The sequence below is a fragment of the Phalangium opilio genome, unplaced genomic scaffold (assembly GCF_054372755.1).
Source record: "Phalangium opilio isolate 3A_F unplaced genomic scaffold, DU_Popi_V2 ptg000113l_1, whole genome shotgun sequence".
NCBI lineage: Eukaryota > Metazoa > Arthropoda > Arachnida > Opiliones > Phalangiidae > Phalangium > Phalangium opilio.
Window position 1 is genome coordinate 7534965 of NW_028324209.1, and position 25153 is coordinate 7560117.

Consider the following 25153-nt stretch of genomic DNA (forward strand, 5'->3'; position numbering starts at 1 on the left):
TACGATTTAAGGCCTTCGTGAAACGTACAAGGTAAGAACCTTAACATCAGAGTGTAACTGTTTTTATAGAACTCCGTTTATCGCGATTAGAAATAAATAAATCAAAATTTAACACAAATAGATTAAGTGCACCGTTTGACATGTATCTACAATATTCGTGATTTTAAATTCTATTTACCCGTAATTGCTTATTTACACACACACACTTATAGCATAACAAAAGAAGAACGAATCAATCCGATTGCCACAAAACGACTTACTATACGATTAAAATTGCCCAATATAAATAATTTCGTTTCCTAAATAAAGGACTAGTTTTTAAGGGCATGCCCGAAGGAGAAAATTTATTATAACGAATTAAGCAATTACTCGAATTATCAACAAAGTCTGGACCTAGTCTGCGCTATTTCAAACGACTTCGACGCATAATCGATGTTATTTGTGTCGTTTGCAACATTTCTTTGTGGTGAAAAACGTCTTTCGATTCTGTTGTAACCACAGATTTCAAGGGATTGGCGCCAAAATGTATACGTCTAAAATTCCTTAAGTTTTGAAATACTTGTACATCTTAAACTAAATATGGATGTGAAAAGCAGCCGTGGTCAATTTCTTAGATTTCATGGCATTTTAATTTGAATATCAATTAGTTTCATCATAAGTTTAAAAGATATATTCCATAAGCATGACACTACCTATACTTCGTGAATCGTAATGCTAGAGACTTAACTGAGAGCTAGTTCGATAACGACAAGCGAGAATTGACTATACTCGGTTAATTTTGCAGTCCATCTTCCTATTTGGTCTGCACTATGCCTATGTCAGCGACTCACCAGACGTCGCTTTAAGAGAATTTTAGACGTTTCACCTGCGTCAATTCATGACAAGTTCTCAGTAACCACTGACAAACTTATGGAACATATCTTACGAACTTATGTGGTTTCATCAAATTGTTTATGAAAATAACTAGACTATAAACCAGGTTTAGTTTCTAAAATTAGGTAAATATTTACAAGGTGGTTATAGTTATTTTGCTCAGGTTTTTCCTATTTATATTGAACCATTCTTAATCCGCAAAATTTGAGATGAAGAATTATCTCCACAAAAAAAAGTGCCCGAAGCGACCACTAACTTTATAAATATCGCTTAGAAGGTTGACATGGTCATACTTAACTTATTTGGAGGACCACCCCGTGTGTTATAACTATATATATTTTTCTTCCCAAATTAATATTGCGTGACAACTCAATTTTAACGTGTCCTTTGCTTCACGATTAAACGATAAAAAGTTATAATTTAATGATAGTAAAATTTATAAATGACGCTATATAGTTTCAAAGACGTACTTATTTAATCCGAGTTTTTTTAAGCTCATTAGCATATAATCAAGGTAGTTTTGAACATTAATTTTAATCCAGATAAGAAAAGCATTTGATATGGAACCATTGGTTTTAGCGCATTAATAGCTAACGGGTTAAGGAATAGGAACATCATCAAAGAAAATTGTCAAAGATCTAGGGTTCATATCTGTTTTCTAATATAGCTCCCAAGAAGTAAAACGAAGTCAGGGCTTTAACACTTCAAATCGTAAACAGCGTCTATTCCTACATGTCTAATTTCACAGGGTCTACAGGCGTAGGGTAATGAGTAGTTGAGGATACATTTCGACATATCTTTAGTTTAAAACATAGTAGACTTTTCTCACAAAAACTTATTTTGAAATTATCTTCCTCGATTCTAAAATGGTGAAGAAATCCCCAAAAGAAAATAAATTTTAAGCTGATTTCGAAAGATAATAGAACGTAACATAAAGACGATCGGGGCCTAAGAAAAACGTCCACCACTAAAAACTGTACAATGTAATCAATGATCTGAAGATATACAAGGACCATATCGTTGCTCTTGATGCGTGTCAAGTCGTTTTATTTCTACTTCAGGGTTTTCATTTTCTAAAGTCCCCGGAGCTATTCTACCGTGAATTCTGGTTTACCCATCAGGTAAAAGCGTAAGCGTTATAGGTAGCATCGCGGTATTACGGTCAGAGGACAAGTATATCCTATTTGGCGACTTTACAAATCGCGTTTTTTAAATGAAACTGCCAAATTGTCGAGATTAACTAATCGTTAAAAATAATCGAAAAAAGAAGACCGATGTTCAAGACGAATTAGTCAATTGGATTACACCATGTGTTACTTGTCCGTCTAATGCAAGTCATTACCGCAAATGAATACACCATGTGTACTAGAGTGGCATGCAAAAAAAGAGCACTTTCTACAAGCTTTCTGGCCACTTGTCATGCTTAGAAAAAAATCAAAGTTAAAAGCAATGAAAGCCATGCAACGATATGACGTTGTCTTACCATGAGAGAGCTCAATTCCACTTTGAAATTTTTGGGTAATGTTTAATTTCACAATTTTCACAATGTCGATTATTTACGTCTAGGTTTTGAGTAATCCTTTTATCACACGCACGACAATGACGTTTCAGGGTTGATATACCCTTATGATTATTATTATAAATTCAAGGTACACAGCCTGTCGTGGCAGTCAACGCGCACCGTCGGATATTTACTCCCCATCAACGAGTTTTCGTATCAACCGTTTCGTTCATCGATTCGATTAAACGATGAGGTAGACCGGGAAGCTTTGAGATTAAATAAATTATCCAGACGAGAGAAAAAAACAAACAAAAACTAAAGCGACGTAAAATCGAAGACCGTTTTTCCCCAAAACAAAACGTGTTCGGATCGGTAGCACGTGCTTTGGTGCGGCAAAACCCAAAACAAGTACGCGGTCGTCGCGAGGCGAGATCCTAATCGTATCGCTGTTGTTCGAGATCGAGCTCGAGCCTCGAGATCATCCGAAATACGGGCGGGGGAAGATTAGTACCGGGCTAAAAAAATTAGAAAGAAAAAAAAATGAAAAGAAAGAAAACGCAAAATTGTCCGCCAGACTTCTTCGCGCGAGAATCCGTGCGAGACTGAGAAATTTCTTCTGGCGAGAGTTCAAATTCTGCCATCCGCGTCTATAAAATTCGTAGATCCCGGGTGGGATGAGATGCCTCGCGCAACATCCAAAGTTGCCTCTCTCTCTCTTTCTCCCTCGCAACCTCGCTCGATGGACAATTTTTCCCCAAAACCCCCTCAACCGCCTCAACACCCCTACAGGGGTGGAGATGAGGTTGGTGAAAAAGTGGTAAAAGAAGCGGGTGGATCTCCTATGGGGGATTAAAAGGGGAGTGAGATGAGGTAGGGGGAGGCGAATTAAACCGGGTAAGGAAGAGAGAGAGAGAGAGAGAGATGAAATTAAGCTAGATGGAGGGTTGGGGAGGGTGACGGTTGAGTTGCGAGACGCAGGGGGGGGGTGGTGGGTTAGGAGGAAAGGTCGTTTGGGTACCTCCCTCGGGTTGAAAAGAGGGTGCGAAGGTGATAAGGGGGAGAGGAGGAAATAAATAAGGGAAAAAGAGATTGTGCTTGGGGATCGAGCGAGGGTTTCTAAAGCCAGTCTAGATGTACTAAAGAGCGCATCAACAAGCAGTACGTATACTCGGTTATTTGCCGGACTATCATCGACGAGAACTTCGTGGCTCGCCAGGTGAGGAAGCAGATAATATATTTCGTCCAAGCACTTCTGGTTGATTTACTCTTGATGTGAGGGTGCAAAGAAAGAGATGAAAATCTTCCTCATCGTCGTCGTCGGGCAGCGCCCTCCAACGACCAACGGCTGCGTCTAAGTTTGGGATGAGGAAAAAAATACCACTCAAAGCGGCTCTCCTCGACCCCTAATCCGACCTCGTGAGGAAAACTCCCCTAAAAGTGCCAAGGAACAATAATAATAACGAAGGCGGCGTAGGCCGAGAAGACTCAGCGACGCGCACGCGAGGGACCATTCCTAAAGTACTACCCTTCATAACTGAAGTGATGGAGCATAATTAATTTTTACCAACGTGCTAATTAACCAACCGAAGAGGGGTTTTAAAAACGTTTATCGCAAATTTGGCCCTTGGGTTATTTACCTTGAACTATGGATTTTTACTTTGGAATGCTCTAACGAGTTTCGAACGAGGGCCCCAACAAGCGAGAGCGTGGGCATAAAATCCCCAAAAATCGTAAATTTTTCTCGTTGGCATTTCCTCACGTCATGCCGCCCCCGTACCATCAAGAGTATGTCCAGAGTCGTCACGGCGTACAATACCAGCATGAGTTTTGAAGCTTGGGTATAAGATAAAATGTACCTCGTACATCACGTGGAATTGATTTTTATAGGATCAACGAGGGGGAATAATATTACGTTAACGGGTGTTAAGAATATATCAGGGATCCGCACCTGGTAATTTGGACGCGACTGGTAATCATAGGCTTTTGGCTTTCGTAGAGCTTCTGAAAGTAGTTGACGGTAATTCTCCGTGGATTTTCAGAGGAGGTGGAAGTCACTTAGCTCTAATTTCTTTTCAACCATATCTATTAGGCGGCCAAACAGAGGTTGTTGGTTTGTCTAAGGCCTGGTGAATACTATGACATTGTCGTTTGAGGTTCAGCTGACTTCTGGTTCTATTTAATGCTTTTGTAGTATATTTTGCACAATACATATTTCTTTCAAATGAAACCAAGGCGCGACACAGGGAATGCATGTGGTACCAAGATGATACTTTGAGGCAAGTGTCTTACCCCTTATCGAAGTACCATCTTACACAGTTAAAAAGGGGGAAAGAGAATGCCTATGTCACTTCTATATAGTTTTTCCTGTTCTTAGATGTAAATAAGGATAAAATAATTATTTTTCAATTATTCAATTACACCATCGTACTGTACAACAGCGAGAACTTGACGGAAGTCACTAAATTGCACGTACGTGGTCCAGTTTTGCCTTTTCAGTTAATAAACGTCTAAACCTTAGTCCAGCCCTTTTAACACTTAAAGAAGGGACTTCATTACCACCCCAGGAAACAATTTCGCCATAGGCATCGAGAAAGAGGTGGTCGGCCACCCAAAAGGACATTGCTTTTAAAGTAGGTTAGAGAGAGAGACATAGTGGAAGCAAAGGGAGAACTTTCCATCAATTCTTATTAATAACCGGAGAAGCGCGACTAATTCGAGGGTGTGAAGTAATCGCGAGCTCCTTCGGCGATAAATAAGAATTTTTTGGGCGGCTAACCCCCACGTGACTTTCATCCGGGAACGGCTTGGCGCGTGGCGAGCGGAACGTGCCTTCAATTTGCACTGCACGAGCCTTTCAAACCCGGATAGATTTCTTTTCGCCAAAAACCGCAACACGCCCCGAAAAATTATTTCTCCTTTCTTATTCTTCGGGCGTCTTCTCCCTTCCTGCGCCGTACCACCACCACCACCACGTCTTTCGCGTCTCTTACGACATTTCAAGGGATTATGTAACAAAACCCTCCTGGCTGTCAGAAGTTCAGGACGTTTCCCCGTTAGAAACATCCAAGCTTTACCATTTCATAAATTTACTCCATAAAAAATTACGCGCCGCGTAAACGTTTGTCCTTAAGTAACGTTTAGTTTTCTTATTTAAACTATATACTTCTCCTAAAGGATTCAAGAATAAATTTTGCCACGGTAAAAAGCATGATACGCCATGCGCATCTTGTTCGTCTTTAACATCTCCAGTCTAAACCTGACGCATAAGCTTACCGACGAGTATTTTACAAAAACGGTTCAAACGAAAAAGGTTTCGTACAGTTCAGAAACCTAAAATAGCTGCAAACCCACTCAAAACTTTTTTTCTTCTAAGTATCACAACCCAAAACACTGCAGTCGTACCATCCTCATCCTTGTCATAGATGTGCTACAGGATGTCCGCTCGCTAGGCGGGTCGGGTCATTTGAAGTCTATTACGTTTCCATTCAATTTAACAAAAAGTTTTCCTCTCGTAATTTTGTAAAACAAATTTAGCCGGTACTAAAAATACCACTAGGATCGAGTTGAAAATTATTAATTTATGTTAGACATTTTATGTTTAAAATATCCAGGTTTATAGGTAAACTACCCGATTTACATAAAGGTATAAGTCTATCATACTCTTGATAAGTTTGCGTCGCAAGTATATTTGCTGAGAGCACACATCCTTTATAAAAGGGTTTAGGGGCGTCTCCAGGTGGCGGATTAACCTGAAACTTTGATCTCTACCCTTAATTCGATTACAACAATGAAGCAATCACAGTAGAACATGCCTCGGTTCTGTCCCGATTTGTAGAAGAAACATTCAAATGACTAACGCTCTGCAGACTCGTATAGACAGTTCTGATTCAATCAGCCCCTTCGGCAGACCCATACTTATATATAATAGGGTTACGATAAAAGTTTAAAAGTTCGCATCTTATTTCTCAACCCTATTTCTTGGTAAGATGGTGAAGCACCAAACGAATATTTAACTAATGATATTTTGTAATCTATCAGCGTGCTAGCCAAATGTATAGTCTACATAGTTTTCAGACTAGAAGGATTGACACCACTTACACCAGGAGGCCATGCTATTTGGAGGACAAAGTGAAGTACAAAGTAGCCTTGCCTCCTGGTTTAAATGGTAACAATCCTTCAACAGTCTTTAAGCTATGTACAGGGTTCACTTTTCATTAACATTCAGAACTAACGAAAAATGTTCCCAAAACAAAATTACCACCTGAAAAATTATTGATCTATTCACAACTTCAATTAAAAATAATCATTGCGTTGTGGCCAATCCCGCAACCTTCCAGGGACCTCTGAAATTTTACAAAAATAGACCCTAATAGTTCTTGGCAGACTATCATAACGTCAATTTACTCTGAACATTAAAACCAGTCCAGTAATGGATTGAACAAATTCGTGAGGTTGAAAACCACATAAAACCCCAAGCCGCGGACTAGTCCGATTATTTCTTCTTCAAATCGAGAACAACGCTGTACACTCCCAAATTATCATCATATCGGGGTGTCTTAGGGCATCTCTCAACGCTTTAATCCGAGGATTATTAAGTATTTAGTAATCAACCGAAACCAAGTTAAAATATGTATCAAAGTGAAGTATGGTTAATTCAAAAGGAAAACCTTTAATTCCATCATTTTCGAAACTAAAACCTAATTTTCTTGGAGTAAAATTTGACCGAAATGGGTGCGGTAGACACGTACGTCCCTCCAAACTCTCCGTCAGAATTACCAAGGAGAATTTAGGAATGCAGTTGTTGCTCCATCGCTTCTAGCAATGATTATACTAGCAAAGGTCTTACTGTTACTGTTCATGCTCCTTGGTCATTCCAGAGCAAAGAGAAGAGAGCCATAATAAGGAATGGAAGAAAGATGGAGACGAAATGGGTGTGCGGGTGGCGAGGGTGGGTAAGACATCCGGGGAACGTGCCTTCTCCCTCCAAAATTTGAAAAGTGAAACTTTAAAAGACTCAGGGAGTGGTGTTGGTGGTGGTGGTGGTATACACGCGGTTTTGTAAGAAAGAAGAAAGACTTATGGAGAGCCCAAAAGAGAGGGTATAGGTGCGGCTGCAGGGTAGTAGCTGGGGGGAGGGGGCAATTAATTTCAAGAATGGCCCTCTCTCCTGATAAAATATATAGCTCTCATTTTCTAGTTCTAGTTTCTCCGAGTTCTTGAGATGTCCCGCGCAGCTAGTGATGTCTTACGTATGTAAAATTAATCAAACGTTACGAGATTGGGGCGTTAACTTCATCAAGGATCCTTAAAAGATATGACCAACAATTGATGACAGGTTTAACGTAATATACCGTGCACTTTGAAATTGATAAATTTCGGAAATAGTTTTGTTATTTAATTTAATTTTTGATTGCCAGGAAAAAACGTTTGTGGTTGGATTAATTATTTTGGTTACAATTAGGCCTACTAAGCGAAAACGTTTGTTGGTTGCAGAATTGTTGTTACAATATCCTAAGTATCGTACAAACTTAGGATATTGTTGTGGTTGGATTAAATATTTTGGTTACAATAACTATTAAGCCTAAACGTTTATTGGTTGCAGAGCACTTAGAATATTGGAAGAAAGCAGAGAAATAATTTTTGGAAGCCTGTAGGTCAGGTTATGCTTCAAATTTCCGACTCCGGTGCGAGAGGAAAAGGTAGAAAGTGAAAAGAAAATAATTTACCATAAATTAAAACGGGAACGGGGTTGATGTTTAATCTCGATAAGATCCCTAAGGATTACTTTGCATAAAATTACGACTTCATTTACTTTTCTAATAGGAATTTTATAGCAGAATTTTTAGGCGAGGCCCAGAGGGGAAATAGGAATTTAATCAACTAAATTTCTCCGTGAAATACCGGCTTTGCATGCCACACCCCCTGAAATCTGTAATAATGTATAATTCAACCTAATATATCTTTGACAGAGCGTCGCCATAAATTTTAAACCATATTTCATAGGTATACTTTCATATTGGATTTCTTGTCGTAAGCTCTTAAAATGTGACTTAGTTAATATAACAGAGAAAATTCAATTATACTAATTTTAGCAGTTAACGCTATTGGCACGTTACTGACTGACAGGCAAAAGATACGGTCATTCTTTCAATCCTGCGCTCTAGGCGTTTTCGATACTGAGAGTGCGCAAACAGCGCAATACAGGAACCCCCTTACTGAGGGTTGCCCTAGACCCCTTTTTTACATCGAAGAGGCTGATACCGTGATCAGGCGTTGGTATGTTCTCATGGAAACCCAGGATAGGTTCTTGGGTCTGATAAGGGTTCTTGGTTAAACTGCAATGTTTATAAAGATATACCGGAACTGGCTGTTTATAATCTTTAATTAAAAGACAGGGAAAAATACCCACTATGGGTTGAGGTGGTTTTCTATATAATTCCATATTCTCCTAACATTTTAAGGTTGCGTTCGTGCTCGGATGGCAAAGATTTTTTTTTTATTTTAAGGGTGGGGGTGCTGAGGGGGAGGGGGTAACGACAACCAACTCCCACGCGAGTCGCCATTCTATCACGCAGCGGGACTTCGGCGGCCACCTAGCGGCACGCTGCCCGACCCCAAGAAAAAAATATTTTAAGAGAAAAAATTAATGATTTTTCGTGAGCGCCATAAAGCATGCTCAGAATTCTCGAGTTATCTTCTTAAGCTGGGTTCAACCAGTAATCTACAATGTAGACCCTAAACTTTCCAAAAAAAATTCTGAAAAGTTAAACCTGGGATATAACTAAAATAAGGACATGATTCTGAAATTAAGGAACCTACAGTTACAGAAAGTGTGCAGACAAGTGTTGTATGCCATTCACGAGTGATATTGAACCGCTATCTACAACATGGACTGAAAAGCTTGTAGTTCAGTGATCATTCAGTACCAAACCTGCAGTAGATGCTTTCACAAATTACTGGCAAGCGCGTGTTGAACCTTGCCTCGGAACTCACGTTTATACCAACCAACCAACTAAATCATTCTGTTAGAAAGACATCCGAATTACGTCGTGACGGATAGTACCGAAGCCCGTCCCACAAAACCCGCCTACAAATAACCATTGGAGACACAATTATTCCAATTAACTGTATGAATTCCTTTCCCCAAACCATTAATCTCACCAATAACGTCATCGTAAATGAATGAATTCTCAGTATCAATATATGAATTTGTCTATACAACATTCCTAATCCTACGCAGTACACATTTCAATCACATCCTTGTTTCATTACATCCAATCTTAAACGAAGGCTTGATGCCCTAAGTCGGGAGCGTGATTACTTGCCTCGGTATAATTTATTATCCTCTAAAACCATAGATGCAAGTACGCCACAGAAAAAATAAAAAAGAAATTATATAAAAAAGGTTTGCATTTTCCTATAAAGTTAAAGTTGTCTTTAGTACACACAAGAAGTGATATCTAGTTTATTAGGTAGAGGGTTTAAGAGGCCTAAGTATTCGCGCGCCATAGTCCCAGTCCCCCTTTCAAAATACAAGGGGGGACGTAAAAGGAGACCGGGCTATTTCGCCTCTTCTCAGTCGGAAAATATGACTGTAATTTTCGTCATTCGCGTCGCGCTGACGTGAGTTTTCAAGAACCAATGAGATGCTGGTTGTAATTTAGAGGCGGGGATTAACTCCGGACCTACGTTTGGACTGGAGATAGATAAAGCTAGAAATGTGGCGAATTTACACCTTCTAGATATCACTTCTTGGTATACACATTCGCTATATCGCATCCGCCATTGGAGAGAAAATTACTAATTGAACTCCAGAATGGAACCAACCCACTTTTTCGAATTTTCTACGTTTTGTTCCGGTATTGTTCCTATGTACAATAAAATAGAATAAAATATTCTCGAGGGCATTTCGGGTTCGACCCCCGACTACGAGAAATTTTGAGAATGTCGACAGTCCAATTTAATATAGCCTACGTTATGGGAGGGGTAAAGAATAATTTTTTATTTATTTTTTCTTTTTGAGAATATAGACAAGAGTCCCAGAATTAATCGATGTAATATCGCCCAGTGATATATGGCCCTATTCAATCTGGGTAAAGCTGTATAGTCCCTTAGCTCCTTGGAAAACACTAAATTCTAAAAATAATTATGTACAACTTGATACTACCACCAATAAATTATTTTCTGATGAATTGTTTTTAGCGTTGTATTTGAATTAATTTATCCGGTTTTAATAAGGTGCTAATTAACTATATCAGCTAATAAAATAATTGTGTTTTCGGTTATTTAGTTTTGGCCCGAAGGTATCCAACAATAATATCAGGATTTTTTTTCTTTATTAAATAAGTAAAGCACGTTTTGAATATATAAAGAAAAATTTAAATCGAAAAAATTGTTATTGGTTTGTTTCGAACTTTCGTTTTTTCGAAATAATTTAACGTCTATAATGACCCAGAAACCAGTTGATATTTACTAACGATAATAATTTACATTACATTTTAAAATATTTTAAAGGAAAAGTCGCGATCGAACTTTTTGCTGATTCAAATTGCCTATTTGGTTTAACTTAACGGAATTTTAATTTTCACTTAAGTGCGTATGACGTGCCTGATTTTAGCGAATTATTGCGCTTTCTTTCAGATTATTGTTACAGATTTTCAAACCCCAATAACAGTTACAGTGTTAGTTTTTGCTACTATTACTACACCTTTAAAGGGAGAGTGAAAAGGAAAAAAATCGAGGGATTTTTATTATGGATTATCCTACTAATTTTAAGACATATATCTGCATGGTAAAACATTCAGGAAATACCTGTGAAGGCAGGGCGTTACGCGATAGGTCGAAGGTGAAAATTTCAAATTGTCTATAAATCTCAAACTAATTTGAATTTAAAAACATTCGGAGATAATTCCTCTACATTTCACTATGCAGATTGGTCAGAATCGATAAAAAAATCACTAGATTATTCTTTCCACTCTCCCTTTAAGTACAAAAATCTCCAAAAACGTTTAGAATGTGGTGAAATTATTTACTTTGTAACCTATACTGGAATTTAATATTTAGAATACATTAATCAGTCCAGTAAATCAAGGCGCTCGTTAGATAAAAAAAATGAGAAGAAAAACATGGAATATCGTGGGTTTTCTACAGATCACGAAATCGATCAGTTCCGGGATCAAACGCCCAAAGTTGAAAGATCATCATAAAAACACAAGGAACCGCCCCCTCCTAATCCTCCGAAAAGAATTGGGACTCCCCAATTTATAAAGCGCCTTTCAAAATGAATTTAATCGAAATTGTAATCGAAAACGATCGATGACAGAAGATTAAAGAGGATTTATCGCGGATTAATTGATCGATATAAACGTTTAAAAATCGAGGATCTACCGTTCACAAAATAATCGAGGTTGACTGATAAATGGTTTGAAAACAGTTTCAAAAAATAAAAAGAGGGTTAAGATGAAATTAAGAGATCTTCGGATGAAGCAGAATGGTTTTAGAAATTTATTTTTTCTCTACATGGGTAGGATTAGGGTTACGTTCCATGAGAGGGAGCTTTCCTTGGTCGACCAATCAACACTCTCTTATAATATTACGTCATATATTCCCTATTCTTCGAAAATAGTTCTGCTTTCGAGGCACTAGGGGGTCTTAAATTTTGGTTCTGAGAGAGTAAATCGGTTTGCCTGTGCACTCGCACTAGTATTCATGGGTCAGTTTTCCCTGGAATCACGCAGTGGGGCATGCAGTAAAAACGTTCTTCGATAGCTGAAAGACAATCTGGATAACATGACCTTCGCACTCTCATGATACAAAATGAGTACAGCGCAGGTGCCAAAAAGCAAGGTGGAAGGTTAAGTCTTACCCCCGTGTCTTTCCCTCCAAGTTACAAGGAACTGGTCTATACTTATTAACCGATGTTACCATTTTCTTTGTTTAGACAGCTAGTAACTACCAACCAACCGGGTTTAAGCTAACAAACTTTGGAATACATAAACATTTTTCAAGGCTTAAAAATAAAGTAGAAGAAAAAGAGGTAATCTCTAAGAGGGAGGAAAAATATTAAGAAATTAATTGTCGAAACGCGAGAAGATGGTGACGCCTTATCAACGGGTCTCAGAAGAGTGCGGGGGTGTCCCGGAGAATAGGATGATGCTCAATAAGGGGCGTTCACGAAATAAACCGCTCATTTTTGGGGGAAATTCTACGAAAAACGGTTTCCCGTATATAATAAGAAAGCAAACTCTCGCAAAAGCAAGCAAGGATGGTGCCTTCTTTTTAACCAGTTTTCTCCAGGCTGAAAAAAAATAATCTTTCTGAAAAGTTTTTTTTGGGCGAAAACGTAGAAAACTAAGGAGGTTGCGACCCATCCTTCGAGCGTCTGTACGCGCAAGAGCGCGTGAGTTGCGCGTTTATATTGCAGACAACGCCAAAACGAACTACACCCCGCGACATTGTTTATATCATTCTCTCAAATTTTTTAAGAAAAATAACGCTTATGTCTTTTCTCTCCCTTTTTTCTAAAGAGCCAGCAGCTTTTTCTTAAATTTTATTTAAGAAATAATAAAATAATTTCATCGTCCTTTCTTGTGGGTGGTATGAAATTACAACAATGTATACATTTTTCAAAGCTTTTTTTCTTTTTGTGGATGTGTGGTGGTGGTATATAAAGATATTCTGCATACTTAAAGTTCGAACCCTCCAGAACACGATGAAATATACGCGGTCATGCTTGAATTGATCAAATGATACGGTGTTGTTGTTGTGGTGGTTGTTTACCTGAATCCTGAATATTATGTGATACTGTCAAAGAAAACGGAATGAACACAGATAGATTGTGTTGTGTGGTGTCCAATTTAAAAACATTTCAACTACCAAGAATATATTTAAGAACAGAGAACGAATGAATAGACACGATACGTTTGATAATAATGTTTGTCATTCATTACATTTCCAGTTGTAATCAAAATCTCGGGCTTCACACTATAACGTTATTATTACATATATTATGGATTTTAAACACCACCAATTAAAACTTAGTTATTCGGCAAAATTAGCGCATATTCAAGAATTGAAAAATATTTTAACTTTAATATGGTATAGACAGTGCCAAACAAGTGTTGCCAGCCATTTGTGAGCGCAATTCAACCACTATCTACAACAGACTGAAAAGCTTAATTGTAGAATTCTGTTCGATTCAGTTTCAAACCTGCAGGAGATGCTCTAATAACAAATTATTGGCAACCCTGAAGCACAATTAAAGTAAAAAAAAGGGTGGAGGAAATGAAACACTTCTATTTTCTTCCAATAATAATGAGAATATTCTCTGAATAAGCAGAGAATATTAGCGACTGAAATATTCACCAAAGAAAAATTATCAAGAATAACGGAATAAAATGAAAAACGTTATCGTAAAAGCGTATACCTTCGTAATAAGATGAAATACATCTTAGAAAAGGGTTAATAGTGATAAGAAGGAAACGATCCAGTTTATAAGCAAAAGAGGGCCACACATACTATCAGAGAGTGTGACGCACGCGTGGCCGCCTAGAGTGTGGAGTAAAACGATCTCATTCATTCATTCCCATCTAATGAATGAAATGTCGTGGCTTTCCGCGCGCTGCTGCTGCTGATGAGATACGAACGATATATCTTTAGAAAGGGGAAGGTTAATTTTTCTATATTAAAAAAAAAAACCGCGAATAATTCATTCAGTGGCGCGAAAATTCTTTTTTTAAACCCCCTAAAGTCAAAGTGAAAGAGATCTGCCTCCGATCCGTTGACTGTCACCCTATCGTGTTGAAATCTAGCATTTATCTACGAGTTGCACGTGGACTTTAAAAGCACGCGCGTGCGATGGAGTTGAAGACGGAGAATGAAGATTTATAATAATAATAAAAAACCTTAGCCCGCTTAAAAAATACTTCTTTTTGGGATTTCATTCATATATTAAATCCTGTAAATTTAAACGGTTTACTCCCATGACAGGCGTATTCCCGCCTTTTCTCTCGAATTATAATTCCCTTTAACGCCCTCTAGTGCCTAAATTTTTAGTTAACCCGCGCGCGCGCACATGGCACATCAGATCCCGAGAAAGAAAGATTCGCGCAAAAAAACTACAAAAAAACTAAATACATCATCATTACCCGTAAACCACAGCTACGCCTCGCCAAGCTCGAGGTTAGCCCACGGATCCTCTCATTATATGGCGGTTTTTAAAGTTCATACGCAATAGATACACATGACTGAAAGATTTGTGGCTATGCTGCCTCCAATGGCGCCAATAAGAGAACTTCCTCGTGACGTCACACCCTCCTATCTCTTAGCGCGGTTTTGGCCACCATATTGGAAGTCGTCAGCTCAGGCCATACAATTTAGGCTACCAATAGAGTGGTACTGAGAGGGGAGGAGCTACGGGGACGTGACGTCAGTATTGGTATAGTCTAAATTGTATGGCCTAAGTTGACTACTTCCAATATGGTTCCAAAACCGAGGTTAAAGATAATGATGTGACGTCACCAGAAAGTTCTTAGTAGCAGACTATAGTGTTTGGTTTTCTTTAATCTGGTAAGAACTTGAGTTGGCGCAGTCGCTTGTGTACTTTAACGGAAGGGCTGAAGAAAAGTGATAGCGCCCTCTAGCATTACCAAGACATAGTGGCGGTCGAGGGCGGATAATAGCGAAAAACTTCAATTACGTTTGGGGCGCTGTTTTCAAGAATGAGAGAGCGAGAGAGGAAGAGAGCCAACAAAATTATCTAGTGACACCCAAAACTTTAGGGTAAGGCAAGTAAAAACCTGGAAAGAAATTAAACCCCGCGAAAGGGGTTATGGGTATTTGCGGGGGTTTTGAACCAAACATGCTGCCAAAACTTAACTTTACCCGATCTGAATTGTATTACTACTAAAATAAGTTCATGAGATATGTTCCATAAGTTTGTCACTGGTTACAAACTGGAGCTTGTCATGAAAAGACGTATGTCATAGATTCGAGGTAAAGCGAGGCCTGGTGAGGCGCTGTCAAAAGGGCTTAGTACAGACTAAACAGGAAGATAGACTGCAAAATAAACCGAGTGTAGTACTTCAATTCTCGCTTGTCGTTCTCGAACTAGCTCGAGCTGTCTCTAGTATTGCGAAGTATAGGTAGTGTCAGACTTATGGAACATATCTTATAAACTTATGCTATTAGGGGATTTATGCGCTACAGGAAAACGGCGATGGATCATTTGTTTTCAATGACGGCCTTGGGTTTCAACTGTTTCTGGGACGAATTCTATGTACATATTTAATTTTATTGTCAAACTCTACACTTTTCGACGCCCTTTTAGATAATTCGTTAAGTTTTAAAATTAAAACCACCCGTTGTTCAAGTTTGGGACCACCGTTCACAAATTAAAACTATCATAAAGTTTTGCCTAAGCCAGAAAAGTATTTTAAACTTCCCTTTAATGGTCTGAAGAAACCATTAATCTGGGTGAAATTTAACCAGCTCAGTGTAATTTGTAGCTGCACAACAATATTAGTTGCTGTGGTCAAATCTCTTTAAGCGGCTTTGTAATTACCATTATGGTTTTGCTAATGAGATGTTAACCCCGCTGAACACGTGTGGAGAGTCTTGGACAATACACAACAGAGACGTATTTTAAAATACAGGGGTAGACATTTTCTCTCTAACCGCCTCAGTTCAAAAGTTATGATTAGAGTGTTTTAAAAATGACCCCATGATCCCTTAGTTAAATTAGCATTGTATTTAATTTTACTTTTTAAATAGCCATCCGTAAAACACTAAAACCTTAACTTGTTTTGTAATCGGAGTATCCCTTATGCCAAAAATGTCATAAAACAATTTTTGACTCAAAATCGTCCATAGAACTCACTGCACTTCGACCCTGGCACCCTTTTTCTGGATATATGTCATATCACCAGATAAATTGTCAAATGATCTTTCACGAAAATGATTAACGCAAGCAATTGTTCAGTTTTCAAAGCGTACTTTACCGAATCTTTGCTAATTTTTAATAAGATAATAAATACATTATACAATAAGTAGAAACATAAAATCATACACGTTAATAATTAATTACCTAGGGCTATATTCTAGCACGCCAGACAATTCTTTAAATTTTTTGACTTAAATATTTTACACCCGCGGTTCATAATAGGAATTCACGATATGCGGGACATAACATCTAAAAAGAACTTAGAAAAAAAAGGCTTAAGTCTGTAATATGAAAAATTCGGCAAGAATCGTGAAAACGGATTTGCAAATAGATTGAGCGTGCAACAGGGTGGATCCCCAAATATTTTTCTAACGAAAAACCTGGATGCAGAAGGAAAAATGTGTGGTAAAGGAAAAGGGAGGGGGGTGTTTGACCTCCGACCTGACTGCCACCCACTTCCTAGCTTTGTGGCGAAATAAAAAACCTCAAAAAAAAAATTGGGAAAATCCGAGACGCACCCAAAAGAAGAGTACTACACCTTAATAAGGTACACCTTGGGCACACCCATGACTAACAACCCCCCTTAAAATCCAATCCCCCGCTACCCATGTCCTCCTTTTTTAAGAAAACGAAAGACTATTCTCAATGAGAAACAAACACGGTGTAAAATAAATTTTTACTTTTTTTTATTTTAACAAAAACTTTTCCGAGTAAGGTGTAATTTATGTTGCTTTTTTCTTTCTTATAGAAAAGATACACACTAGAATGAAGGCAATGTGTGTTTGAAATTGAAACTCTGTATCCATTAACAATATTGAAGACGTTAATGGTAATTAAGTTAATTTTCTAGAGTCTACAAGCAGGGTTCGTACGACATTTTGATATTGAAAATCCCTGACTTTTCCAGCTTATCCCTGATCAAATTATGCCAATATCCCTGACCAGGGATCCCTGATTTATCCCTGACTTATCCTCCTATTTTAATAATCCCTGACTTATCCAGGTTATCCAGGTTCCGTACGAACCCTGACAAGATAAGACTAACTAAAAGGCTAACAGATTTCGTCCATCTATTTGCTTGTGTTTTCTTTATGGGACATGCGCTAAAGGCTGCTTATTTCATCCATTGCTAAGAATAGTTAGATGATATTTGAATATTTGCTCTAAAACTATTTCCCAAGCAATTTCCCTGATGACGCCAGGTTTTCCCTGTTTGTATGAACACTGACATTCGCAACTGTGAACGGGGAAAGTTTCCAAACTTCGAAGAGTTAAATGGACTTTTTTCAATACGAGTTAATTTCAATTTAACAGTTTGTCGGGGCTTGGGTGCAAATTGATATTACTTTGCCGAAGGTCTCTAGAAATGATTGAAATACACAATCAAACCACACGGTTATCGCAAAATAATGAGAGCGAAAGCATCTGCCCTCAAGGAATTACCAGCGACATTAATAAGCGGTGGAACAAAAAATAAATTATAGAAAATGAAGTGTTCTGTGGGATGTCATTAACGGTAGCAAACCAGGTGTGGCTAATATAGCGTATATATTATTTAATGAAATTTTGTTTTACTGTATATAACAACCTCGATCCAACCACAAGCGAGGGATCCAACATTGTCAAAGAAGTCTAAAGGATTTCGTGATTTCGACAGAGATTTCGCGATTTTGTCATCGATTTCACCAAATGGTTTAGGCACTGTTTATTCAAAATATTTCGTGATTTTGCAAAGATTTAGTGATTTCATCAAAAGTTCCGAAAATCGTATTAGATATTTCGCAATTTATTCAAAGATTTCGCCATATTAATTCAAAGATTTCGCCATATTAATTCAAAGATTTCGCCATATTAATTCAAAGATTTCGCCATATTAATTCAAAGATTTCGCCATATTAATTCAAAGATTTCGCCATATTAATTCAAAGATTTCGCCATATTAATTCAAAGATTTCGCCATATTAATTCAAAGATTTCGCCATATTAATTCAAAGATTTCGCCATATTAATTCAATAAATGTCTGACCCCTCGCGATGGAACAAAACAAATTCATTAGGATAACGACTTAGCTATTTTAAAATTTCATATTTATTATAGATAATGTTTGTTGGGATCTACCCAATTTCTTGGCATTCGTTCGCGATGTAAGGCGAAATAAGCTTATAACATCAATTCTCGAAATCACACCCATTAAGTTGGCGTCAAAAAGACGCTCTTTTAGCCACATCGTTTTCTTTGGGATGTTTCGCCAAAAATTGTTTTTTCCTGAAAAGCCATTAACGAGTAATATCTCGTGCGCCCGGATTTCAAGAGCCAGCCTGTATTATAGGACCACGCCGTATTTAGAAATTGATTGTTTCATCACACCCTTTTTTAAAAAATGAGTTTTGAAAAAAAAAAGGAAAAAGAAAGAAACAATTTGAAGTTGATGCCTAAAGCGAATTAAGATGTATTGAAAGATTCATCGTCCTTAATAACACTACAGGGCGAGCCTTGTCAATACTTATGATATCTTCTTAATGACAGTTAAACGATAATGACAAAAATGAAATTGAATTTCTTTTATCAATTTCTTATTTTTTTTTTTAAGAGTGTGGCACAGATTAGACCAACACTTATTTTCGCAATACTGTCGACGGAGAAATTTAGTATACTTAATTGCAGATCTACCTAACTTATTCAACAGTTTGAGTCATTATATGGGGTGAAACAAATCAGACTTATATACTACACATACACTTATTGTGATTGTTCCTGTACTACTCCGTCATTATTACTATTGTTAATTTCTAGCTTTAAACTCAGTGTTATACTCGGTGTTGTAGGTCTGAAATATTGCATACCGATTATTTACCGTTATTAGTACGGCAACATTTTAATACTCAAAATAAGTGTTCGTCTAATCTTTTCAACATTGTAGATAATAAAAAAATTACAATAAAATTAATCTAGAATCTTGATGAATAACATTTTAGAACCGCATAGAGAATAAGTTTATGAATCAACAAATTTAAGAACGCAAAAAGGGGTTTGATGAAACGTTTAATTCATTTCCAAGAACTGTGTTATCTTTTAAAAGGGTAGAACCTAGTGGTAAAAATTGGCAAAAAAAATCTACGATTCTATTCAATAAACTTCAGTATTCCAGGTATCCGTTCACTGTTGACAGTATTTATCGCGAAACAGAACGGATTTACAACCTACTTAAGGATGAAATCATCAACGAAAGAGAAAAATTTAAATAAATTTCGTATCCTCGATGATCGAAGCCAAAATAGTTTTTTCTTCTTTTCTTTTCGAAGTTAGTTCAAGGTAAGTTTTAGGGAGTTCCGGCGATATAGCGGTTTCAAAGATGATTCTCAGCGTGCGACTTATACCTTCGTCGATCGACGACGAGTGGGCGAAACGAATCGCGCCCAAATAGTTTGTTTTGAACTTACTTCTGCTTGTAAATAATTCTCGAAATACGTTATAGAAAAAAAAAGGATAAATAGGAAGAAAAGAGAGATAAATTGAAAAGGCTAATTTCAGAAATAATAAGAAGAGATGGAAACAGGTCCTCCTTAAGTTTTAACAAGCTCCCTCAGGCAATGCCACCGCAAAAAACAAGTAAACCTTACAAACTTGGAATAGTAACGTGATGGACTAGAATGATGAAGACTTATCAGTAGAATAACCGAGAAACATCTCTAACAATAGACTAGTGGTGGTAAAGAGGGGTGTAGACTGAGTATCTCCCCCTCTGAGCGAGCTCTTGCAATAGGGGATACTGTATGCTCCCAGAGCCAAGAAATAGAAGGGTATGACGTTTGCATGCGTAGTTCTGCCATTACTCTACAGACCCTTTTGACGTTAAAAAGGGGGTAGACAATTCTAAGTATCTGTACACACGAAGTTGTTGCTACATCGCCATCTCTGCGCAATCTCATGACACAAAGGCCTAAAGTGCAGGCGCCATAACCGAGATGGAAGGCAGAGTTCTGCGTGGTTCTCAGAACTCTCTCTCAGAGCAAGATCCCTACAGCGCAGGTGTAAGATGGAAAGTGAAGTTTTCACCCTCTTGCATCCAACGAAGGGCATACTCGGATTCTAGCCCAACAGGTAATTGGTTGCAGTCGAAACTTAACAGATATTTTTTGCAGGCAAAGTAGAAAAGAAATAAAGTAGCTTAAGTACATTATTATTATTCAAATTGTGTTCTTAACGCCAGAGAAAGCTCTTTACCCTAATTTGGCGTTTATGGTTCGAAAATTGAGGAGACGAGGATTATTATTCATCATTACTTATGCAGGCATCAAAGAAGTATAGGCTTTCGTGTACCGAGATTATTCATTTACCCGCACACGTTCGACTTTCTAAATTGCAAAAGGCGTTCGAAAGAAAAGATTCCAAGAATTTTCCGTCATATCTTTAAATAAATCACCAAATTAGGAATAAATTAGGTGTCGTTAATTAACTAATGTTTTATGGCGAGTCTTCACTCGAACCCGGCGATATCTCCAGCTGATTGGTCAAGGAAATAATCTTAAATACTCAACATGTAACCCTTCATTTTGCAAATCACTGACCCATCATCGCGACACAACATCAATTTCCTCTATAATGTCCATATTTATTAGGCTAGTCTTCCAATAAAAAAATCACGTTGTTGGTGCACGCTTAATTACCCCTTTAAGTTTAGAAGGTGACAGAAAGTTACTATTATTTTTCTCGCTCGAAAAGCTTTCACTGAATAGCAGCAATAGCATGAACGGAACAACTTTCTAATGGTAATATATCGTGGCTAATAAGTCTGTATTCGACCCATTTACATAATCTCAGAGTACGTGTTGAAATTACATTTAAGTGATAATGAAGTAACGCCTCTTGCACCATACCATCATCATTTGCGGGCGAAGAAAGACAAAATTGTCAGTTGAAAGGCATCCTAGCAAGACGCGTATCGCCTTATCATCGACAGAAAGATTAGGAAAACAATAGTGAGGAAAAATTGGGAAGGGCAATAAATAATTGTAGGAGTGTAAAAGGACAATAGAGATCGATTGAAGATTTGTTTTTATCTTTCTTATATAGTCGCCGTCGCAAGTATTTAAAATTTGACAATTGTCTTGAAGGATTTTATATTATAAATGTGCAACGTGATTCTCGCCTTACGCATACCATAAGTCTATGATAATTTGCATAAGTATGAATCGAACGGACAATATTTACTAGCAATCATCATTTATAAAAGGGTAGGCGGTGTCTACTGGTGGCGGATTTACCGGAAAGAGAAACCATAGCCTATTACGATCTCTATCGCTACAATGAAACGCAGTAGGCCATAATTCTATCCTGTTTTGGTTAGGATGAGAAACTTTTAAACGAAAATGGAGCAACCGATTCTACAAGCCCCAACGGTAGACCTATACTTAAGCTTTATAAATGATTATTCCCCATAGAAAATTCAACATAATAAGTGATTAATATTTCATAGAAAATCTGGTTAATTAACTTAAAAGGTTGGATTATTTCGACTATACGTCGATGCAAATATTTTCAATTTACAAACAGCAAAAAAGGTTATTGGGGTTGAATTTCAAATCTTCAAAAATTTAAAACAATATATAGAACTTTAATTTAGTTTACCATTATGTTTTGGAACTAACAAACCCTAATTATAGTCGAAATTAAACTAGATCTACTATCCCTCGACCAGATGAATATAATTCTAGCAATATTTATTTTTTTTTTTTAAAATGACCAACTAATTCCCATACAGTGAAAGCGCAATATGAAATTTTAAAAATAATCACCTAGAGAGAATCCGAAATTAAATCGGAGTCGACGTAGATGTAGGTGGTAATATCGTGTGGCAAATGCGCGCTCACCTTTCCTGTTGAAGAAGGTAGATGCGCGGCGGCGCATCCCGAAAGATAAATACACACGAAAGGGAAAATATTTTACCTCTCCCAGCAGCATGCCTCACCCAATTCCATTGTTTTCCCTATACCTAAATTGACTCTCGGGGTTTTGATGATGATAATAACGCGTAACCTTCTATACTAGCCGAGTCTCTTCCCCCGCAACTTGCTCAATATAATTGGCATCATTTCTATCCTAGCTGCAGGGTTGGAGGTCGTACGACGAGAGAGTATACACGCCTGTACCGCCTATAGCTTCTAACACAAAGAACCTTAACTGGGCTTTTGACATCTGGGTCCTGGAGGAAATCAATTATTTTTAGTGTCACGGCCAAATCACAGAGTTATAAAAAGGCAAAATAAATGTGATAAACAAATTATCGCAATTACAAGGACCTCGGCCAAATATTTTATAGGGTAAATAGTTTAGGATGTTTCCATGAAAATATAAACGGGAAAGACTTGGTAATATCAGGGAAATTGGTTTTAGAGTCCAAGAAATCAGTGAAATATCGGGGGTAGTCATGTCTTAACAAATATTGTTAGTAAACTAAATTTTATTCATGGACCAACTTTAACTTTTGCAGGAAAAATTTGGACTGAATTTGCAGTATTCTACAGAAAATTCCTCCCTTCTTTCTTAGCTCTCTTCAGTATGCAGTGTTGTCAGGCCTCTCTGTGGTGGGTCAAGTTAGTCAGATACTGGTCTAAACTGAACTGTTAGTCTCTCTCTCTCCCTGCAAATTATTAGCACGCAAACGGCCTGGCAAAACTGGAGAGGTGAATACGTAAAGAAAATGAATGTTCGTTGAAACGATCTTGTTTGATCAGCAGTTCACAATAAATTCTTAGCTATGATTACGAACTACTGGATGACTTAAAATCTAGGGAAAATTCTTGAAAGCGGAGGACTTAGTAGGATAGTGTACCCAAAAATGTAAAATTTTATAGGAATTATAGGACACCTGGAACCCTTGTATTTATTGGTATAATGAAATATTATCATTATTTATAATCTGAATTTCTAAAAGATACTGAAATAAAGGAGAACGGGAAACCCCTCCACGCCTGTAGAAGTGTTCAACCCCTCTACGCACCGGCGCTCAGGGAGAAGCTAACATGTAGGGGTAGAAATTCATTCGCTATAGGAGAAAAAAAAATCACTAAATAGAGGAGTTATCACACTAGAAATCACCTGTTGCTACACTGACTTAAATACACTGGAAGCATAACGCACGAATGCCACTAATACTAAATGAAACCTCAGATACTAAAAGCGGACAAGGTTCATAAACGAAGGTTATCAATTTTAATCTATTAAAACCTCGTAGCTGCATGCGCGTGGCCTCCCCTCCGTATCGTGTTATTACAATAGAACCACCGCCAATGCGCTGCAAACACTAAAGGGGATTTTAATTCGCAATTCGTCCTCGACGCGGACTTCCTTCCCAAGTTTCAAGCGAGCATCCTTATTTCGAAACGTTATCGAAAACTCCAGCCACCGCCCCCATATATACACCCTTCCCAAGCCCTTCAAACAAACTTCGTCAGAAGTAGATTGTCGCTCCTACGAAGTTACCATCTTGAATTAAGAACATTCCTTCAATGGACCATTTGAAATCAAAAGGAGGGTCGAAGGGAGTCGCGATTGGAATTTGTATACGCGGGAATATGGTGGATCCGGTTTGAAATCGTGGTTTATGAACGTGAAGTAAACCGAAACCGCCGCCGGTAGTGCCTTGCCGCGACCCACTGACTAACAACTGGGTAGGTGGAAGAGATAGTTTGACGTCACGCAGCCCCTCTCTGGTTGGCATTTTCGCGCCTACAATACTGTTTCCAACCGTTAGGGGGGATGAAACTCCAGTAAGAGATAGAAGGGTGTGACGTTTCAGGGTCAGAACTGTTAGCTCCCTATTGGTCTATGGAGTAGTGGTACCTCATGTTACGTTGCCATAGTTCTTAATGGAGTCAAAGGCAGGGCGGTGCCATTACTCTATAGGGATAAATACTACTTAAGAATGACTTCTCATCTTTCCCTCAAAATGGCGTAGAACTTTACGATGTATAAGGATAGTGGAGTACTTGACCTAATTGGCTAAGTGAAGGTTTGACGTACATGAAACCCGAGAGTCACTAGCCCATCTCAAATTATAACAAAAATGTGGTACGTAGGCAATCACCCGAATCTGAGATAAGGGGAGCCCGTTTGGTAACTTCTCATCGTCGCGTATTTCTGTCGTTACGCCATACAGTACGCATCAACGTCTCGTAAAACGACACCTATCAGAGACACCCATTTATCGCTGTTACTAGGGTGCAGCAGTCACACTCGGCTAGATTAGCATTGAGCGTGAATTCCCACCAAGGATCTATATTTATTTTCATATCTCCTATCATCATACAGTGGTGTTATCCGGTTTTTCCCTTTCACACACACACACGCCGTCCGTTAAACTTATATTCCATCGTTGCATAACATACTATATTTAACCCAAAAATAAATCGACTTACCATTAATACTGATCACACGGGCATCACTTTCAAGTGGTTTTTCGAAAGGCACTGTCTTGAGCACGAACACAATTCTTCAGTTTGACCAATGTTCCTTACGGCACAAGTGTTGAATACGTTGTAGTTGGTCAGTGTTACGGGACGGTGGCAAAAAACGGGTGGAAATTCACAGTTCAATTCAGTTTCACGTGAGCTCCCGCGCGTCAGATTCGTTTCTCGACTGATTCCTTCTTTGAATAAATTCTTAAAAAAATATGACGGATTTTATGATAAGTTTTTTTTTAAGATAAGGCACACTGATATTTATAAAGAAAATGCCGGGTTGTTCAACGAAAATATCGAATTTATACTAATAACCGAGGCTTAAAGAGAGTTAAACGAAAGGGAAAGCGTTTTGCTCAGCAGCCAGGCGTACATTTGAA

The 25153-nt window shown here is 38.0% G+C and overlaps 1 protein-coding gene across 4 annotated transcripts in view; it reads right to left on the bottom strand.

Moving 5' to 3' along the window:
• The window catches only part of LOC149623666 (uncharacterized), a 35838-nt gene extending 10914 nt beyond the window's left edge, over positions 1–24924 (bottom strand). The window contains exon 1 of one of the 4 annotated variants that reach the window (XM_089852849.1): positions 24732–24924. In XM_089852849.1, the coding sequence (XP_089708975.1) occupies positions 24732–24734 (3 nt within the window). In that variant the 5' untranslated portion in view covers positions 24735–24924. Of the gene's footprint in view, positions 1–2356; positions 3103–24731 lie in introns of those variants that run through there. The other 3 variants (XM_089852851.1, XM_089852848.1, XM_089852850.1) reach the window with 3 other exon arrangements.
• Between the last annotated feature and the right edge of the window lie 229 nt (positions 24925–25153).